At 46.5% G+C, this 20,371-nt stretch overlaps 2 protein-coding genes and 1 long non-coding RNA gene across 5 annotated transcripts in view; 2 read left to right on the forward strand and 1 right to left on the reverse strand.

Annotated features, from left to right (window-relative positions):
* The window catches only part of fam184ab (family with sequence similarity 184 member Ab), a 74,028-nt gene extending 71,705 nt beyond the window's left edge, over nucleotides 1-2,323 (forward strand). Inside the window, exon 20 of one of the 3 annotated variants that reach the window (XM_077017883.1) lies at nucleotides 1,900-2,323. In XM_077017883.1, the coding sequence (XP_076873998.1) occupies nucleotides 1,900-1,981 (82 nt within the window). In that variant the 3' untranslated portion in view covers nucleotides 1,982-2,323. Of the gene's footprint in view, nucleotides 1-1,063; nucleotides 1,251-1,899 lie in introns of those variants that run through there. The other 2 variants (XM_077017885.1, XM_077017884.1) reach the window with 2 other exon arrangements.
* Nucleotides 2,324-2,781: 458 nt separating this feature from the next.
* Nucleotides 2,782-17,927, forward strand: mcm9 (minichromosome maintenance 9 homologous recombination repair factor). Its single transcript, XM_077017887.1, has 12 exons — nucleotides 2,782-3,365; nucleotides 8,572-8,888; nucleotides 9,404-9,485; nucleotides 10,161-10,361; nucleotides 10,614-10,739; nucleotides 10,822-10,941; nucleotides 11,094-11,268; nucleotides 11,607-11,809; nucleotides 13,346-13,549; nucleotides 13,741-13,823; nucleotides 13,910-14,055; nucleotides 14,211-17,927. The coding sequence occupies exons 1-12, from the start codon at nucleotides 3,056-3,058 to the stop codon at nucleotides 15,604-15,606; spliced, it is 3,363 nt and encodes a 1,120-aa protein (XP_076874002.1). The 5' UTR covers nucleotides 2,782-3,055; the 3' UTR covers nucleotides 15,607-17,927.
* On the reverse strand, nucleotides 8,807-10,224 carry LOC143523433 (uncharacterized). Its single transcript, XR_013133334.1, has 3 exons — nucleotides 10,087-10,224; nucleotides 9,432-9,537; nucleotides 8,807-8,945 (listed from the first exon to the last, which is right to left on the reverse strand). It is a non-coding gene; the product is annotated as an uncharacterized LOC143523433 (long non-coding RNA).
* Nucleotides 17,928-20,371: the final 2,444 nt, after the last annotated feature.

Below are 20,371 nucleotides of genomic sequence, written 5' to 3' on the forward strand. Positions count from 1 at the left end.
CTGTGGCCCACTTCTGCCGTTTGCCACAGGGTGGTGGGTCCCAGTGAATGCCACGCACATGGAATGCTTTTATCCATAATAAAAGCTTGATTAGTATCTGTTAACGACTAGAACGTAACCAGAATGCTGTCGCAGCTACCAACTGACATCTACCACTTTCCCCTGAATCATCTTAATCCTGTCATTTCGTAATCAAAAGGAACACGTACATCCAATGGTGGTCCACCAAATGGCAGAAGTGCGTTTGCCACGGTAACGACGTGCACCGGGGAGCGTCCCATACCCTGCCTGCGTGGGCTGGACCAGGGGCCATGATTGCTGGGCTCTGTGCCTGGGTTAAAGCCATCGCCTTTGGCTGTGATGCAGGGAGGGGCGAAGTTCTTGATAAAAACGCTCATACACATGCTCGACTGAGCGCTAAATTGGGTCTGCCGGAACTGAGGCATATGGGAGGGAGAAGACCGTCTGCGGCAGAGATACTCGTGCATGGAAGTGAGCCTCCGGGCTGAGCCCAAACGGGTCGGAAAACTTGACAAGAAGGTTAGCTGAACTACTGAGGACGTGTTGGATGAAATTGCTATTTCCAGCTTTAATAACTGTAATTTAGAGTTTTTTCGCACAATGCGAAGACTGGCATAATGCAAAATGAACATAATCTATTTTCAGTGATAAATGCTCATATTACAACTGACAGAAAAAATGGAGGGGAATAGTGATTTCATGTGTCATTCAAAGACAAGAAATAATTTTTTGTCTTTGTTATGGCTAATGCAAAACTCCACTGTCTTTCAAGGAATGGCCAGTTATGACTCCCCAATTTCCCCAACTAATTATATGGTAATCCATGCTACGTCACACTTATAATGAGGCTTTTTGCCATGTCCACATTACATTACTAGACACCTTACTAGTCAGCCTTGATGAGCTGTCTCTCCCTCCCTCCCTCCCTCCCTCTCTCTCTCTCTCTCTCTCTCTCTCTCTCTCTCTCTCCCTCCCTCTCTCTCACTCTCCCTCACTCCCTGCCTGCCTGCTTCCACTCACGCCTTCCTCTCTGGTCCTCCAGACTCACCGATGTGAAGTCCATCTTAAATAGGACACACCTGCTACCCATCACTGGCCTACAGTCCCTGCAGAACTGACTCACTGAGAGAGATGCAGACAGCATTCACACAGACAGCAACACCAGCGAACAGTCAGAACTCCCAGAGCAGCACAACCACCCAGACCCCCCCCCTCCCCGTCCCACCCCAAAAAACACTATTTTAAACCAAATAATAAAATGATATTTTGCACTAATGAAGTCAGATTGATTTTTGTTGTTGTCTTTTTTCTGTATTAAACTAGTTTGTTTTTTGGTAAATGTGTTGTTAAATCCCTACTGAAAGCATGACCAGTAAGTGAGTGTGGAACATGTTTCTTGTCTTGAGCTCTTCTGAATCATCTACATGATGGGATCACATGACAGGACCATGTGCAGTGTCAACATAGTTAGGTCTTCACTTTCACAAATTTGACCTCATTCACACAAGGCCAAATTTAATTTTTTCTCATAACTGAATCAAATTAAACTATTTAAAGTAGATGATATCTGCTCATATGTGGTGTTTTTGGGTGTCAGAGTTCAACAAGCACGAAAAGTAATTAAAAACCTCTGAACTAAAATAACTTCTGTTTGCTATTTTATTGCAGCAAACAGAAAGCTAAATTACACAGTGCCAAAACTCTGGCAGGCCTATCGCAACTTTAATACTCAAAAATGTAATGTGTCTTGTGCCGATACACCTGGGTGTGAATAAACAGCATGCACGTGGGAAATGAAGCCCAGAAAAAGTGCAGTTTGCGGTATAACCACTGCCCCCTTCCTGTTCTCTCCCTTTGTGTCTTCCCTCTCTCCCACAGCCCTCCTGAGACAGAAGAGTCACCCGTAGCCTCCCCAGACCCTCAAAGACAAGAGTGGTTCGCCCAGTACTTCACCTTCTGACTTTTAGCAACACAAAAGCATGTCAGCCAAACCAAAAAAAAAGGAAAAAATAAAAAAATATCTATATATTAATCTTTACGTCATTACATTAGTTCTATTTTTTTTCTCCACTGTGAATGAGTTTCTTGTTTGTACAGTGACTATAGGTTTGACGTTGCATTTAATGCCGTTTCTAAAGAGTGGTGCAAATGCTGCTGATTATTTGTTAAATGCAGAATAGAGTATTGTCTTCTCTATGTATCTTCTTTTAGAATGGCACCGTAATGAGAGTTTATTACAGCTGCATAACCACTTTTGGTAGAATTACACTGTTTGTATGGTTGTCCCAACACAGATTCAATGATGTCTCACCAATTTTAAAAACAAAGTGCATATTTTATATTTATATTATACTGTATGTATGCTTAAAGAATAAATAATTATTGTGACATTTAAAAATAGAGTGTCACGTCAGTCACGTTGGTGAACTCGAATCTCTAAAATGTGAATTTGTAAAATGTTAAAATAATCTATTTGAACTTCTGGCTTGTACTTGCGAGTTTCGAAGTAGTTTTCCTGGAATGTACCATGTGCGGCACAGCATAGGTAGACCATCAAACCATTGTACAAGGGACATTTGCAAAGCAACATAAAACTCACGTAAAATGTATTACATCCAAACTAAAAATGTTAGCTTTTCTAGTATCAAATTAAATATCTGTCCAGAATTCCTTACAATCGTATTATGGTTTGGATACTTTTTCATTCACCTCCCCCAAAAGCAGGAAGACGTAGAATTGGCGCCAAATCCGAAACACGCCACTTAGACGCTGTAGGCTGTAAGGAGGAACTGTGCGTGTCGGATATGCGTCCTTTATGAAGTTATGAAAATATATATTGGTAGAAACATAACTATCTAACTGGATATAGTTAGTATTAATTAGTGCATTACATGCACTTTGCGAGGTACTTAGCTAGCTAGCTGTCATTTAGCTGGCTGGTCACCTACTCTCCTAACAGATGTTATGGAAGCTCATGGTTCAAGTTCTCTTCGCCTGCAGAAACCAGTAAGAACCCATAAGCTACAAACTGAAGATGTCATTGAGTCCAGAGCAGGTCTCCTTGATAGGCGCCGTGTTTGAAACCTACCTGTCCGAGCACCACCATCACGACCTGCTCCAGATCCTGCAGGAGCCCGATGAAGATGCCCACTACCCTGTGGTGGTGAACGCCATGACCTTGTTCGAGACCAACATGGAAGTGGGCGAGTATTTCAACGCTTTCCCCAGCCTGGTGCTGCCCGTGTTTGACGGAGCCCTTCACGCCGCCGTCCAGAACCTCGCTCAGTCCGGGTCCGTGCAGAGGAGCTGCAGACCCAAACCCAACCTGCACGTCCGCGTCTCAGGTGAGACCCCAAAACGGTCCTGTACACGATTATGTTGAGGGTTAGTGAGTGAGAGACCAACTGACCACTTTAATATTGTGCAGAAAAATAAATGAGCCCATGAGCTTTGAGTACATTACATTAGTGGTTCTACTTTTAAACACTTTTTTTGTAGATGCATTTTAAATCTCTTGGAAGAGGTACGTCAAGTGCTGTAGTATCAAAGAAGCTGAGTTTACTGAAAAACCCAAACTCATAAGAGAGTGACCTTTTAATAATCCCATATTTTCAGCGCAGACGCTACAAGAAGTAGCGTTGAATTATTCATTGAATAATGAACTTGTGTTGAGTAGTAAAATTTCATCTTTCATTGCTCATAATGTACTGAATCAGTATGGCTGTTGTGTCTGACATACGCGTCCAGGCCATTGACTGTATATGTCAATGGTCCAGGCTGAGTGTGGCTAAGCTACACAGTGGGTGAAATCATCCTCCTTTTTAAACCCCTCTGTGAGTGGTAAAGTGGGCTGTTTTACACCATGGTGTGGCGGGCGAGGCCAGCCTGAGTCATGAGATCCACATGAGATGTTCAGAGAACGCAGGTGTTCGGTTCGGTCTGTGCTGAATTCGTGCTGTTGGATCATAATGCAGATTGAGTTCTCTCTTCCCCTGTTGTTATGGCAAAGCTACCTGCCTGCCACGCAGTGTGTACGCACTGTGTCGCATTAAGTTTAATTACATTTGATGTAAACATAACATGAATTGAATGTTTATTAGGTTTAGGATAAGACCAGGTTTTTTGTGCGTGAATAGCTTTGACTGCTTCTGTAACCGAGGATCGGTACGTCAAGGCCACCACCCGATCCACAATGCACCAGACCCCTTGTAGTACCTCCCCCACAGGTGGTGGGCCCGTCAATCTACGTTCCGACTCTTACCTATGGTGCCGAGTTCTGGGTGAGTTCACGAATACAAGCAGCTATAATGAGTTTTCTCCACAAGGTGTTCGGACTCTTCCTTAGAGATAAGGTGAGGAGTACGGTTATCTGGAGAGCCGCTCCTCCATGTAGAGAGGAGATGAGGTGGATCAGGTCCGGATGCCACCTGGGTACCTTCCTGGTGAGGTGCGCCGGGCATGTCCAACTGGGAGGAGACCCCGGGGAAGACCCAGGACACGCTGGAGAGATTATATCTCTGCTGTCCTAGGAACACCTCAGTATCTCCTCAGAAGAAGTGGCTGGGGAGAGGGAAACCAGAGCCTCTTTGATGAGGCTACTGCCCCCGAGACCCGAACCCGGATAAAGCGGATGAAAATGGATGGATGGGTAGTTTTAACTGCAAGTATCATATGCAGTAATAATGCCTTTACATGGAGATTAGCAGAAAAGATTCTGAACAGTTGTTCAGGGGAGCATAAATGTCCCCCGGGGGGGATCTTCCTAATTGCAATTACAACCAAGTCAAGAAGCTACAACTAGCCATAACCAATAATGGATGCTACATAAAATCTTTAATACAACAACATTGGCATCTAATCTTGGCAGAGTTTTGGATTCTATCATTTGAGAACACCAACGGAGAGTCAGATGTTAGGCCAAATATAAACATAATCTCCTCACAAAATGAATATTTTCATGTTCAGACTTTTGCGATATGGTTTGTGCACTTGGATTACAGTAAATAAGAATGTTTCATTCTTCCATGTTTGTTAGAGTTGACGTTTACTCTCAGTAAAGTGTATAAAAAACTGTTGCAGTGCAGGTTTTCAGTCAAGTGATTTAGAGTAGAATGTACTATTAGAGGTTAAAGCTTGTAGCTGTCAAAAAAAGAACCTGGAATATATGAACATATTTAAATGCAATACTGTACCCAGTAACATACTGTTTAATACTGACAGCCCTGCTTAGAGATTTGAGACTGCTATCTGGGTTCCTTCCTGATCTTGTAGGGAAGCAGCTGGTATACTCTGTAATGTCATAATTGTCTTTAGACCAGCTTCAATGTATTATGCATTATTAAATGTTATTTATAAAGCCAGCCAAGTCTCTCATCACAAATGAGGTCTGGAAGAATCTCCGTCTTCACACCCAACGCTGCCTGTTGCGTTATCGTTACGCTTTTGCCATCATGTTCACCAGGCAGTGAGACGCGTAAACACAGTAAAGGTTGAAAACGACACGGTGAAAATGACAGACGAGCCCTAAATAGCTCCGCATACACCAGCCGCGGCGAAGGGCAATGATGGCTGTGAGATTGGGCTGCAAGGGCACCGTCGTGCGTGCGTACGAGCGAGCGTGCGTGCGATGTCCCAGCAGTCTGGCGGCACCGTCATCTTTTCCTACCAGGACTCCGCCACTTCTCACAAACCAAGAGTGTGTACTGCAACATGGGGTTAGGGTGCCATCTAGTGTTTGTAGTAATTACGTGACGCATTATTATGTTTTTTCCCCCTTAAAAGCAGGTTATGGAATTAATTTGTATTGAATATATGTAGTTTTACAGTTGTGATCAAATTTATTCAACCCCCACTGAAATAAAGTGTTTTGGCCAGTTTGACATTGATTTTGATCATTTCAGTCATCTTATTTACAATTATATCAAAGAGGCACTTATAAATTAGACAAACATAACATAATATTTATGATGGAATAACCACAAATGTCTTTACTGTGCTCACATCATTATCAGTTTTATTCAACCCCCTAGTGACATTATTTTTTAGTACTTAGTACAACATCCTTTTCCAGTTATGACAGCTTTCAAGCGTGAAGCATAGCTTGACACAAGTGTCTTGCAGCGACCTATGGGTATCTTAGCCCATTCTTCATGGGCAAAAGCCTCCAGTTCAGTCACATTCTTAGGCTTGCGCACTGCAACTGCCTTCTTTAGGTCCCACCAGAGGTTCTCAATTGGATTTAAGTCTGGTGATTGCGATGGCCACTCTAGAATGTTCCAGCCTTTCATGTTCAACCATGCTCTAGTGGACTTGGATGTGTGCTTCGGATCATTGTCCTGTTGGAAGGTCCAACGTCTCCCAAGCCGCAGGTTTGTGACTGACTCCATCACATTTTCCTCCAAGATCTCCTGGTACTGAAGGGAATTCATGGTACCCTGCACACGTTGAAGCTTTCCTGTACCATTAGAAGCAAAACAGCCCCAAAGCATAATTGACCCCCCGCCATGCTTCACAGTAGGCAAGGTGTTCTTTTGTTCATAAGCCTGGTTCTTCCTTCTCCAAACATAGCGCTGGTCCATTGTCCCAAACAGTTCTAATTTAGTTTCATCTGACCACAGTACACTGTCCCAAAACCTTTGTGGCTTGTCCACATGACTTTTGGCATACTGCAGTCGACTTTTCTTGTTCTTTGGAGTCAGCAAGGGGGTGCGTCTGGGCGTTCTGGCATGGAGGTCTTCGTTATGCAGTGCGCGCCTTATTGTCTGAGCTGAAACTTCAGTGCCCACATCTGACAGGTCTTTTTTCAGTTCCTTAGCAGTCACGCGGGGATTTTTCTCCACATTACGCTTCAGGTAGCGCACAGCAGTCGCGGTCAGGATCTTCTTTCTGCCACGACCAGGTAACGTTTCCACTGTGCCCTTTAACTTGAACTTGCGAATGATACTTCCGATAGTGTCTCTTGGAATATTTAACAACTTCGCAATCTTTTTATATCCATTGCCATTCTTGTGAAGAGCAATAACCTCTTCTCTTGTCTTCTGGGACCATTCTCTTGCCTTCACCATGCTTCGAAACACACCAGTAGATGTCTAGAAGGAGCTGAGTATCACAGTCCTTTTAAATCTGCCTAATTGGTGCTTATCATGCTTGATTGCTGCTCGTTGACATCCACAGATGTTTTCAATACCTGATGGAAAACACTGGAATGAACCTCTGTTCTTAGGAGTGGTAGTCGTAAAGGGGTTGAATAATTGTGTCAATGAAGAAATCACAAAAAGGCCATTTAATACTTTATGACAAAAAAAATTGATGCTATCTTAGTTGCATTTAGTTCTTTAACAAGTCCTTGTAAGATTTCATTATGAACACAATTACAAATGTGCACTGAATTCCATAAAACCCTTCGCAGCATTGGGGGTTGAATAAATTTGATCACAACTGTATATTATTCAATTTGTTAAAGTACTGTACTGTAACTTCAAAGACAGAATATTTGTGTGTATGCTCCTGATTCTTCCTACACATGCCATTATTTCTCCACTGTCTTGGGTAGTGCAGCAGGTGTGTCTATGACTGTGGGGTGTCAATCAAGTGTGCTCATTAGAATATTAGAACCACACTCAGATTGTTTAGCCAGGGGAGGAGTCACTTTGGGTGCTTTTTGAGCAGTGTTGTATTTCAAATTTTTTAGTTGAACATTTACTGAATATTTAATATTACACACTACAGTAGTATCAGTCACTACCTTTTAATATTTACCAGTGTGGGTGTTTTAAGTTGGTTATATTAAATCTTGCATGTTTATTGATATAGATGTAACGATAGGGTTGCAGTGATGCATCATGACACAACTCATCGCGATGCAGAAATATCATGATGTGCATTGTAGCGATGGGCGATATCACATTCTAATGCAGCATAATCCACTACGGCGTAGCTGTTACACTAGCACACTTTGATACAATAGCACATTATAAACCATCCTTGAATTTTCTTTGTATTTGTTCAGTTGCAAGGAGTAAAAGTTCTTCTTTAATATATAGTATTATGCATCATGTATGCTTCAGAAAAAAGGAATTATTTCACTTGGAAATGCAATATATGGTGAAGCTACATTTTGTTTACAATTGTAACCTTCTGTACAGACTCTGCAGTCTACACACAAGTTCACACGGTTTCCCGGTTTCTCTCGGATCAATTGTACTTTCATGCTAATCATGCCAGTTCTTGGGTGCCACAGAGAATTTGCTCAGCTAATTAAATGCACCTTCATTCGGCAGGATAAACAAAGCCCGTCCCCTTGGCTGCCAGCTTTATTTGCAGTGCAGAAACAGGCAGCAGAGGGCCGCGGGGGACAGCGGTAACAAGGAAATCGAACGTTGTGCCAAATAACAAGTTCAGTTTCTAATCCAGACGCGTCCGTTTTGATCCTCGAAGCGCCGTCGTGGCCGCAGGTTCTCATTTCAGGCGTGCAGATGGTGCCGTTCCTCACCCGAGTGGGTGGGGCGTTGTCCCCCTCGTGACCCCACTAAAAGGGGCTCTGTGCTGCAGGTTTACCCGTGTGCCCGGAGCTGACCCGAGACCACATCCCCAAGGCGCGGGACGTGGGCCGCTTCCTGTCCGTGACGGGCACGGTGATCCGTACGGGCGTGGCCAAAGTGCTGGAGCAGCAGCGAGACTACATGTGCGCCGGGTGCAGGCACGTGTTCGGCGTGCAGGCCGACTTCGAGAGGCACTACGCCTTCACGCCCCCCAGCCGCTGTCCCAGCGAGGATGGCTGCGGTTCCGTCAAGTTCACCTGCCTGTCGGACGGCCAGGCGGCGCCCGCGGCCTGCAAGGACTACCAGGAGATCAAGATCCAGGAGCAGGTGAGGGCCGAGGGCCTTCCTGGCGTTATGAGCGCATACGGCGATGCCTCAGGTGGTCTGGTTGAAATAAGGGTTACGTGACGTAAGTGATCAGATGGTTATTTCTGACAAGGTGAGCTGCTTAAGGGAAACTAATGCTTTTACGTCTTATTCTGAAACCATTTAAACCACTAAGTGGGTTTAATTGTGCTAGTTGGGAATGTTAGGCATGTTGTGAAGTAGATCAAAGCGGTAGTGTTGTAACTCAACAGTAGAAATGGGCCTTGTGCCTTTTGCAGGTGTTTGAATATAGAAAATCAATGAGCATACATTTACATTTAATTGCATGCAGCACAACAGTGTTTGCCTCGTGTAATCTAAATGCCTCTGAATGTCAAAGTAGCGTTTGGGAATGTAAGTTGTACGTCTTCCACTCATTTTGGAGCAGTGCTGTTTTAGCAGTGACCAAAGTGGGTTCATCGTGAGCTTGCTGTAATGCTGTTGTGGGAGATAAGGCCATTGTGCTGTGTTTGCAGGTGCAGAGACTGTCTGTGGGCAGCATACCACGCTCCATGCTGGTCATTCTAGAAGATGATCTGGTGGACTGCTGCAAGTCGGGTCGGTATTCTATCCCTCTGGGTGAAGCTGCTCTTGACCAGACTTCTGAGTTCTGTCAAAATTTGTTTAACAAGTTAGTGGCACAGTGTAAAGGTGCAAAGGTCGATGAACGCACAACATTAAATAAAATAACATTATCCATATGATAAATGCCTGGGTGCTTAATTGCGAGTAGGTGCATGGTAAGGTGAATGGGTGGGATAATAAATTAGTTCAACTCTCTTCATTGTCCTGCCTTAGAGCACAAGCTTGTTACTACAGATCAGGACCACACGGCACCGGAGACCAATGACGAAGGTCCCCGCGCCCAGTGCGGACTGAATCTTGCTGACTGTTTAAAGATGAGACTGCTTTGGCATGCTCTGTTGGACCTCAGAATCATAATTTCACTAGTCACAGTTGCATTTTCTGGTGTACAGGCAATACAAAGGCCTTGACTGGATGCTAAAATATTCTGGATGCTAAAAGCATTCATGTTAGAATAATGGTCCATTTACCCCATGTTCGCAGCAGAGCAACAGAAAGAGCAGGTAGCACTGCCATTAAGGGATGTTGTATCTACCACTCTTAAATACCAGGGCCTCGCAGTTCGTCACCGTACCAGGGTCTCGTAGTTCGTCACCCCGCAGCTGGTGACATCACGGTGGTGATGTTTGCTTCTGTTCACTCTTCTAGGTGATGACATCACGGTGTACGGTGTGGTGTGGCACCGCTGGAAGCCGTTGCATCAGGACACGCGCTGCGATGTGGAGATTGTGCTGAGGGCCAATCACGTCGAGATCAACAACGATCAGTCCACAGCAGCAGTGGCGCTAGAGGACTTTCAGAAAGAATTTGAGGAATTCTGGGAAAATCACAAAAATGACCCTATAGCTGGTACGCGGTGTTCACAGTGAGGAGCTCCAAAATGTTTTGGAGTTTGGAGAAAACAGACTGGAGTAAAATGGAAACTGCAGAATGCCATGAAAATTCTTCTAAACTGTCCTCAAAATACAGTGTCACACATTAACACTCTCTGTCTCTCTCTCTCTCACTCTCTCTGTCTCTTTCTCTCTCTCTCTCTTCTGCTTCTCTTCTGTCCTGAATCGTTCTATTTGTCCGTCTTGCTCTTTTTCCAACTCTCTGAAGGCAGGAATCAGATTCTGATGAGTCTCTGCCCCCAGGTGTTTGGAATGTACGTCGTTAAATTGGCCGTTGCCATGGTGTTGGCAGGCGGGGTCCAGCGAGTCGATTCCTCGGGAACGAAGGTGAGAGGTACGTGTTCCTATTCGCCCACGCTCACGGAGCCTCGGTGTGCACGGTGTATTTAGTCCGTTGAAGGTGCTTTCCCCTCCAGGCGAGTCTCACCTCCTGCTGGTGGGCGACCCGGGCACCGGGAAGTCTCAGTTTCTGAAGTACGCAGCCAAGATCACCCCACGCTCGGTCCTGACGGCCGGCATCGGATCCACTAACGCAGGTTCTCAGCCGCTCGACCCTTTCACCTGTGTGTGTGTGTGTGTGTGTGTGTGTGTGTGTGTGTGTGTGTGTGTGTGTGTGTGTGTGTGTGTGTCCACTCTCTGACACTGCATTTAGCGTTTACTGCGGTGCGGTCTCTGCGCGTGCCCCCAGGTCTGACCGTAGCAGCGGTGAAGGACTCCGGCGAGTGGCATCTGGAGGCCGGGGCGCTGGTCCTGTCTGACGGGGGCCTGTGCTGCATCGACGAGTTCAACAGCATTAAGGAGCACGACCGCACCAGCATCCACGAGGCCATGGAGCAGCAGAGCATCAGCGTGGCCAAGGCCGGGTCAGCGCCGACACCTCCCACACTTCTAACGACCCCCACCATCACCCGCCCCGCTAACCTCTCTAGTCTCTAAGCAGAGCTGAAGAGCGGTCTCCTGATACTACCTACTACGCTGCTGTCTCAAGTTGATCCTTAATATTTATTTATTATATCCAGTGACGACTGAAAATTAATTAGTAGATTTAGTGAAACTAGTAAGAAAGGTGTGTAATAACAAAATTGAGCCAACTGGGCCCACCAGAAGATGCTGTGAGTTTAGGAGCTTAATTCCACAGTTGATGTGAAGTGTTAATGTAATGTCTGATTTATAACACTGTACCTGTGCCCCTCACGTACAGAATGGTGTGTAAACTGGACACACGGACCACCATCCTGGCGGCCACCAACCCAAAGGGCCAGTACGACCCCAACATGCCCGTCTCTGTGAACGTGGCCCTGGCCAGCCCGCTCCTCAGCCGATTCGACCTGGTTCTGGTTCTGTTGGACACCAAGAACCCAGAGTGGGACAGAATCATCTCGTCCTTCATCCTCCAGAACAAAGGTTTGTTCGGTCGAGTTGAGTGCTGGTGCTGTGTGTGCGTGTTTGCGTAGACATGAATAGGTGACACCACTCAGACCTTATGTCCATTCTCGGCTGAAGTCGCTAATGGTATATATACCAGTGTGGTAATAAGGTAACGAATCCTGAATATTTTTTCTCTTTCTAGTGTTCAGTGGTCAGTCCAGTTCCCAACCTGGCAGGGTAACGGGCTTCTGTTGTGGAATGCACAACCAGGCGCTGCATAAATTCCTGCAGCATTCTAGGATGGCAGAAATCACTCAGAGGAGTGCTAACCTATCACAGAGGAGTGCTAACCTATCACAGAGGAGTGCTAACCTATCACAGAGGAGTGTTAACCTATCACAGAGGAGTGCTAGCCTATCACAGAGGAGTGCTAGCTTATCACAGAGGAGTGCTAGCTTATCACAGAGGAGTGCTAGCTTATCACAGAGGAGTGCTAGCTTATCACAGAGGAGTGCTAGCTTATCACAGAGGAGTGCTAACTTATCATAGAGGAGTGCTCATAGAGGAGTGCTAACTTACCACAGAGGAGTGCTAACTTATCATAGAGGAGTGCTCATAGAGGAGTGCTAACTTACCACAGAGGAGTGCTAACTTATCATAGCCTATAGCTTTGAGCAGCTAGCACTCCTCTGAGTGGCAGCTCCCTATCCGATTAGGGGAAGTCACATTTGTGCCAATCAGGGACATTGTGTTGTAAGGGGACTGCAGAGAAAGAGCACTGCGCGTTATCTGGCTCAGATGTGCTGTAGGCAAAATAGGGTTTTGATTGGGAGAAAAATTTCTATCTGAAGGAACAGTGTGTTTTTTTTTTCTCTGCTGCATACCTTAGAAACATCTGTGAGAGGCAAAACGAACTGTGAAATCTGGACCTCTCTCTGCTGCATTGATCACTGCACTAGACTGTCCAATAATGTTTGGAAGATCTACCATCCTGAAGAGCAGCTCCAACTGTAGTCAGGAGACCCTGACCCACGTTTGGTGGGTCCACGGGCGGGGACTGGTCCTCCAGGCCACCAGGAGGAGTGTGAGGACTGGTCTACCAATGGTTGGACTGTCCCATACTGGACAGTGTCCAATACTGGGATAAGAAAGAAGAATCAAATCAATAGAATTTAATAACGACGAATGCTTCACTGTAACGGTGGAACACAACACTGTCAAACTAGGCCACCTGCCTGTACAAGGACACGCATGCGTTTGGAGAGCGAGCAAAGATCCCCGAAACACGTTTAATGTCAAAGGAACACGCCACTTTTTTTCTCTCAGAGCTTCCAGAAGTTCCTGCCAGCACACTTGCACTGTATTGTCCTTGAGTTTTGAAGTACTGTCTGAGGTACAGAAATAGGCACAAGAAATTATAGATAAGAAAATGAAAACGGCATAAAAGACCGTATGAGATCAAACCTGAACTGGGTCTGTCCCTTCATTGCCTTTTTCCTTCGTTTTCTTCATTTCATCATCTTCACTGTCCTCCCTCCCTCCCTCCCTCCCTCCCTCCCTCCCTCCTCTCAGGGGCACCGAGACCGGCTCCGTTGCTGTGGACTATGGAGAAGATGAGAGCCTACTTCTGCCTGGTCAAGAGGCTTCGGCCCCGGATCAGTCCGGAGGCGAACTCCATCCTGACCCGCTACTACCAGCTACAGAGACAGAGCGACGGCCGCAACGCCGCACGCACCACCATACGCATGCTGGAGAGCCTGGGCCGGCTAGCGGAGGGTATATCGCTCGCTCGCACCACACACATGCTGGAGACTGTACCTTCTGTAATTCTGAGGCTCTGATTTTTGCCGTTATGCAAGTTGACTTCTGTTGCGTGCATTTATGAAATGAGAGAATGCCAAACTGCACCAGAGCACCGATGGCCGTTACCGGATCACCATCGGGCCTCTTTGTCTTCCCCCACGCAGCCCACGCCAGGCTGATGTTCCGAGAGACGGTCACAGTGCAGGACGCCGTGGTGGTGGTGTCCGTTATGGAGTGCTCCATGCAGGTGCATCTCATCACTGTATCACAAATGCACTTAGAAGTCGTTTTAATCTACGTGTGGTTGCCTGCATGTGTTCTTCTTTGCCACAGGGGGGCGCACTACTTGGTAACGTGAACGCTTTGCACACCTCCTTTCCTGAGTGTCCAGGACAGCAGTATATAGCCCAGTGTCAGACTGTACTGGATGAACTGGGCTTGACCCACATCCTCAGCACCGAGCTGGAGAGGCTGTCCAGGTAAACCACATGCTGGGGAAGTTTAATGATCACCATCAGCGATAATCTGTGATCAGAGGCATTTAAATAAAGCCACTCAGTCCTAATGCAAATTAAGTGTTGACAGGATTTGACTTTCCTGATGATAATGCCGAGGTCATGTTTCTCCAACGCAGGCAGCCGAACGAGACGCGTAGCCCGTCCGGAGACGCGGGGCGGGGTGACGAGCCCGGAGACGAGACCTCTGACCCGGGACTCGGCTGGTTCCACGGCCTCGGCTCTCCTCCTAGCGCACACGCCACGTTCCCGACATCCCCATGGAAACCAACAGGGGCGACGACCCCCAACGACGTGGGCTTGCGTGAGGAGGAGGTGTTGTGCAGGACCGGAGGCGGGGAGAGAGGCAGCTCCGTGTTGGAGAGGGGCTCCCGGAAGCTACGCGCCAAGCGTCTGCGGGACATGGACGCCGACCCCCTGCCGAGAAAGGGGAGGAGCTCCGAGGATCGCAGCGTGGACTCGGCAGACGATCAGGAGACGTTCTGCTCAGAAGAGACTCCCTCCCACAGCACACCCGTGGCGCACAAAAACAAAGCGTCCGAAAGAACACCTGCCCTTCCCAGTCCCCCCGCAGTAGAGCAGCGAGGCAGCAGTGTGGAAGAGAGCGGGGACGACCTACACGCCAAACTCTCCTGCTTCACATTCAGGCCTCGGGAGAAAATGGCACACGCAGATCTGGCTAGTTATGCCGTCGGTTCCGACCCGCCTACTAACAGGACTTCTCTTAGAGAAGATAAAGGTGACGGACGTAAAGGTGGCATGCCCGGTGCTCGAGTTAAACAGCAGCCAATGAAACAAAGAGAGGGGGAGGAAAGTGAAGGGTGCACTTTGCCCAAGTGGCCAGCAGGGGGCGGCAAAGCAAGCAAAAAGAGATGTCAGCGGCTGGAGGCTGAGGGAGGCGGGCTTCCCACCGAGGAGTTACCGGAGGAGAGCGGCGGGCGGAGGGCGGGTGGAGGGGCTGAACACGGACGCCCGCGGCCGCTTCAAAGGCAGAGCGGGCCGGCTCCTGACGTAGCCGCCTCAGACCGACCCCCCGCCCCAGCCCCGCCCCAGCCGAAGGCGAAACTGGCTCCCTCCACCCTGCAAAAGCTTTCCATGTTCTCTTTCCTTCCCCCTGCCAAGGAGAAAACCAAAGAGTTTACAACATCTCCGGCAAAAGCCGCAGCAGCTGAGGGTGGTGCGTTGGAAAGGCCTTCCAGCACAGCGGAGAGTGGAGACACAAACACTCCAACTGGGGAGGGAAAAGGAGACCAGCACACCGGCCGGACCCAGGCTGGAACCTCCATGGTCGGTGCAGCGAAGACCGACGGGCCACCCACAGCCAGCACAAGGGCAGAGTCATGTGATGGAACCGGGTCAGGAGGGGAGCTGTCAGTCAACCCCAGGAAGAGGAAGTGTTTTGAGCTGGGCACCGCGGGTCTCCGGGCCCCCCTCTCCGGCCCGTCTCTCTTCAGCTCTCTCTTAGACGACGACGTGCTAGACGTGGACTGGGAGGAAGAATCTAACAAAAGATAGAATGCAGAGTATAGTTTTACGTTTCTATTAAAATCCGTGAATTATTGATGAGTATCGTGGTTTCTGGGATTCTAAGATTAACAATTCTCATTTGTTTAATTATGTAGTAATCTCTCCATTGTAATACAACACTATCGAGTTATGAATGGGAGGTAAAAAATGCTTTTTCTACTGGTTTGTCAAGGGGATTTTTCCTGTATGGTTAGCAAAGTGATGATTATACTTTTCCATCAATTATCCACTTCAACAGTCCCGGCTCAGTGTCACCTGTGACGTCACCCACATCACCTCAGCCTATTAATGAGCACCGCAGCACTGATCACACTTACTTACCTGCTAGTTTCACGACTCTTGGTATGACCTCCCTGCCTGGTCAAGTGCATTTGTATAGGACCATAATGAAAGAGCAAGGTAATGAAGGAAGATGGCGGGTACTCAAATAAGGCTGTGGTTACAAGAGCTGATCAGCAGACCTCAGACGTGAAGGGTAGTGTTACAGCGTGAGAGGTTCGCTTTCATATGAACTTTCCATCAGAACGCTTACATGAGGGTTCGGACTTTTTGGTACCGTCTGGGAAAGGGCGCTGGTGAGAGTCGGTAAGCCTGTCACTCACTGTGTGGGATGGACACCCACACCGGAAATGCACAAATGTAAATATCTTTATATCGTTCAGCACTTTATATTTGTACTTTTAAACTTCCTTTTTCTTTCTTTTTTTATGTGGATTATAGACGTGTTAATATATGGCAATAAGAATCTGGTTCTGTGTCCTTGAAGGGGAGGGCGTGTTTTCATTGAGGCTCCACTAGAGACTAAGGTCTGGTCTCCTGATGAGGTCAATATCAGGCGGTGAGGCGGGTCCCCTGTGTGCAGCAGTCTTAGTCTTCCTCACAGAGGAGGACTGTGGTCAGGGGAAACATGGTAAGATGAGCAGATAATGGATTTTTGACTTCCTGTAGATGAAGCACCATCATCAATAATAAAGTGTTATTGATTTAATGTTCCTCCCCTAGATTTTGGGAATTATTTTGTTTTAGCAATGGCTCTCCTAATAGTTCCAGAGAAATGCTAGCTTTGTCTCAGATCTGAGTGGGTGTATTTACTTTGTTTTCCAAATAATAGAAAGTGAAATGTGTGTTTGTTGTTGTTTTGACTGACAGACTCAGAAGAAACACTTTTCTCTGTTTGTTACGTCAGTGAAGACGGGTTGATACATGCCAAAGGCCTCTATGTTTGAGGCAGGGATAGAAATGATCTGTTTAGTTTCAGTCGGTTGTGGTTTAGTTTGAATGTGAAGATCTGTTGTTGTTTTTTTTTTTTTTTGGTTAAACCACTGTGAAATTAATATTCTCCATTTAGGGTAAGCCATTTATTTCATGCTAATTCTCCAGTGAACTGTCAAACCCACTAAAAGTAACAGTTCTGGATGTAACAACCTTGTATTAAAATCCTTAAAATAATCATTCTCTGGACTGCAGCAACATGGGTAACCTTGGCACGAGACTTTCTTTAAAGAGATTCTCCTCTGACGGGTATCACACAGTTCTAGAAGCACCCAGGACGGTGAGCCATCTCTCTTCTACCGCTCTGTTCACCAGAGCAGCAGGAACCCCGCTGGCCCTGTGCACACCCACGCTGTAGCGTCTACTCTCTGCTCTATAAGTGACTTCTCATGGACATTTGGTCACCAAATATATTTTTCTCCAGTGGAACCAATTATCAATACACTGGGTTGAGCATTACAGCCAGGCTGGGTGTGACCTTTGTTACTGAAGTGTTCACACCAGAAACGGTCTAGTGTCAAAACCAAATGTACAGTTTCTCATGTTCCTTCAAGGAAGTGCTGTGTCACCAGACGTGGCTTGTGACGTTCCCAAATCTTTAACAAGCAAAATTAATTTAGAAGTTGAATCAGAACTGATGGGATAAATTCTGTTTGAAGCGGTCACTGATTTTATAACTTTGTTACCTCCAGACTTCCTGGGACTTACAAAACGCTATGTACCAGATGCCTGAGGGGCAGGAACACGGCCCGGCTCCACTAACACTCCATAAGTGTCCTGCAGACCCAGACAGGCATTGATCTTTCAAGCATGTTCTTCAGGCTGGCATTAGACACCAGAGGCCTCCCACTGTGAATGCTTTTAATAGGTGTCCCAAACGCCTGACTTTCTGTCCCTTCAAACAAGAACCTTAATCAGAAACAGGCGTGTGTTAACAGTCCACTAAACTAGACACTTTTGCCAGAGGTCAGACTTTAGCTTTGATTGTGTCAGTCTTAATTGTCATGTTCTGCTGTGGGGGAGTGTTTACTTTCTGTGGTGTGTTTTTTTTTTTTTTTTTTGTCCAGTTTTAAATGTATATAAAAATCATAAATGGTAGTACCGCCTGCTTTTGAAAAGGGTGCGTGATGTTCCGCGCTGCGTCTTATTGGCTGAGCTGAGCGAGTTCCTCTGCGCAGTTTCGATTTAGCTAACGCATGCAGACCCATTTCTACTTCCTCCCACAACTTCTGCATAATGCGCCTTTCTCATGAAGAACAACACTTGTAAGTTCAACATTTTCTTAATTTCTATTGCGCTCTTCTGCTTGAAGAATGCCGGTGGACCGGCCCAGAAGAGGGACCACTCAGCACCTTCTGGAGTTTGTAGTCAATGCTTTTTCAGGCTAAACCTACATGCAGTGTGTTTATGTAGAAATACAATTATAGAAACATAGTCCTGTGTGTGTATGTGCGGTTGTGTGTGTGATTTGTATCTTAAAAACACAATTATATGTAATCCTCCAAACATCGCCACTGATCATACACTGTTAAGAGGAGCACAGGTAGTTCTGGTTCAGGTAGAACTCTGATGTTCTGATGATGTTCCTGGCCTTGGTGCTGTAGGTCCTCTGCTGGTCCTCTGCTCTCTCTTACTGACGCACCGGTTTCCTGACTGAGAGACAGGAAGTGGGGGCTGGGCGCTCCCTGCACAGAGCTGATAACGTGCTGAAAAACACTGATTCGTGGTGCCCTGTTGGCCTAAAGTGCTGCCTGTACCGGGCTCGGAGAGGACGGGTTTTGCGCAACGCGCACTTCAAAAACAGGCCCCGGAAACAGACAAAACCCACACAGTGTGGAACACCGAGCCACGTGGATGGAGAGGAAATGTTTTGTTTTTGTTGATAGTGGCTATGTTCATTACTCTCCAAATACGCCTTGATCTTCCAAAACAGGATCTTTCATCACAAGAAGTCACTGAAAAAACACTGGACTGTGTGAGAGTCCATTTGAACTGAAGTTGGCATAGTCAACTCTCAATTCTTTCAGTACTCTTCGTACATGATACCGAAGCCCATAATGTCTGCACACTGATCATAAGGGTGGCGTTATATTTGACAGCGGTCCGATTGTTCAGGGCAGCGTGTGCTCTTTGTGAAGCGGGCCTCTGGACCGAGCAAGTGGGCCGAGGCCCGCTCAGAGCTGCCGTTGTTGTCGGACACACTCGACACTCTCACGCGCTGCCGGACCCGCGCGAGAGTCGGGGCACGTTTGGCGCGCGCGCCGGGCTCGCGCGCACAGGTGGCCATGCAGCAGGATCGAGCCTGCACTACATGTTTACATGGTGCAACTGGGGCTTTTAGGCAAAGTGTGTGCGTCCTGAAAGCAGAAGCTGAGTGAAACCTCCGTTTGCCAACTGGCTACCAGGAAGCAGCACGTTTGTGGCGTCACGTTATTAAACACCGACCATCATGCAACCTCTCGTGGTGATATTTTTGCATAGAATTTCACTGGAGATCTATCTAATTATGATCAGAATTATTAAATAATTCTGAAGAAAATAAGAGACATAGAAGCTTCGTGGTCTATGCGTCTGTTTAAACTCTTGTGAAGAGAAATGACTGACTAGATATGATCAAACATAGGTGGAGTGAACTGGTCTGGGTCAGAACTGCACACGGAGTCAGTGCTGTGATTGTGCAGGTAACGCTCGCGCTGCGTTGTTTCTGTCTTCTTTAGATTTCCCGCCAAAGCTCATTAAACACGAGCTCGTGTGAATCATGTTTCATAAGGTGTCTGTGTAAGTAGATGGAGGTTCTCAGGTTTCAGTGGTGAATATCAAGTCTGTGGGGCTTGTGTGCACTTGAATTCGAGTCTAGATGCGACTGGTGTTGAACTAATTGCAGGTTCACGGTAAAATGACTCAGTACAATACTGCAATCACGTGTCCCAGTCCTTGCAAAATCATTCTGCTATATCTGACCAAGTTGTGTGATTTCATTTCAACCTTTCTTGTGTTTACTTCTTGAAAAAATATAAAATGACGTATAAATGTATTTTTATGATAACGATGCTGGCTTGTTAGAGATAATTGGACAGAAATGAGCTTTTACAGAGACTTTTAGAGCCATGACAGATATCTTGCAACAGAGTGCTTGACACAGATTACACTGGTGTCCGTTTTGCAATACAGGGATTGTGAAGAAGTCTCATTCCAGTGTAAAAACCACCCAGCTTCATAATGTTCGATACAGAGGCAAGCATTCATTAGGACACTTTGCTGTGGTATTCAAGTTGAATTTTCAACAATTATGTTTGTGTTTTTGCAACATGTAACATACATAGTACTGAGTTGTTAGCATTTTTATCTATGACGTACATGTATTGAAATTTCTATGTGATGAAGCTGTTGGTATCTAATTTTAGTATCTGGTCTGCATACCTGTGACAAAGTCAAATATTGGAGATTATCCAGATTGGCCAGAGATAGAAGTTAGAAGTCT

The sequence above is a fragment of the Brachyhypopomus gauderio genome, chromosome 9 (genome assembly GCF_052324685.1).
Source record: "Brachyhypopomus gauderio isolate BG-103 chromosome 9, BGAUD_0.2, whole genome shotgun sequence".
Classification (NCBI taxonomy): domain Eukaryota; kingdom Metazoa; phylum Chordata; class Actinopteri; order Gymnotiformes; family Hypopomidae; genus Brachyhypopomus; species Brachyhypopomus gauderio.

What these genes read in the sequence shown, in the direction of transcription:
- mcm9 (XM_077017887.1), top strand. Translation starts at nt 3,056, where the DNA reads ATGTCATTGAGTCCAGAGCAGGTCTCCTTGATAGGCGCCGTGTTTGAA. An exon ending in ATCAGCGTGGCCAAGGCCGG is followed by an intron (nt 11,269 to 11,606) that starts GTCAGCGCCGAC and finishes CCTCACGTACAG; the next exon opens with AATGGTGTGTAAACTGGACA. An exon ending in GAGCTGGAGAGGCTGTCCAG is followed by an intron (nt 14,056 to 14,210) that starts GTAAACCACATG and finishes TCTCCAACGCAG; the next exon opens with GCAGCCGAACGAGACGCGTA.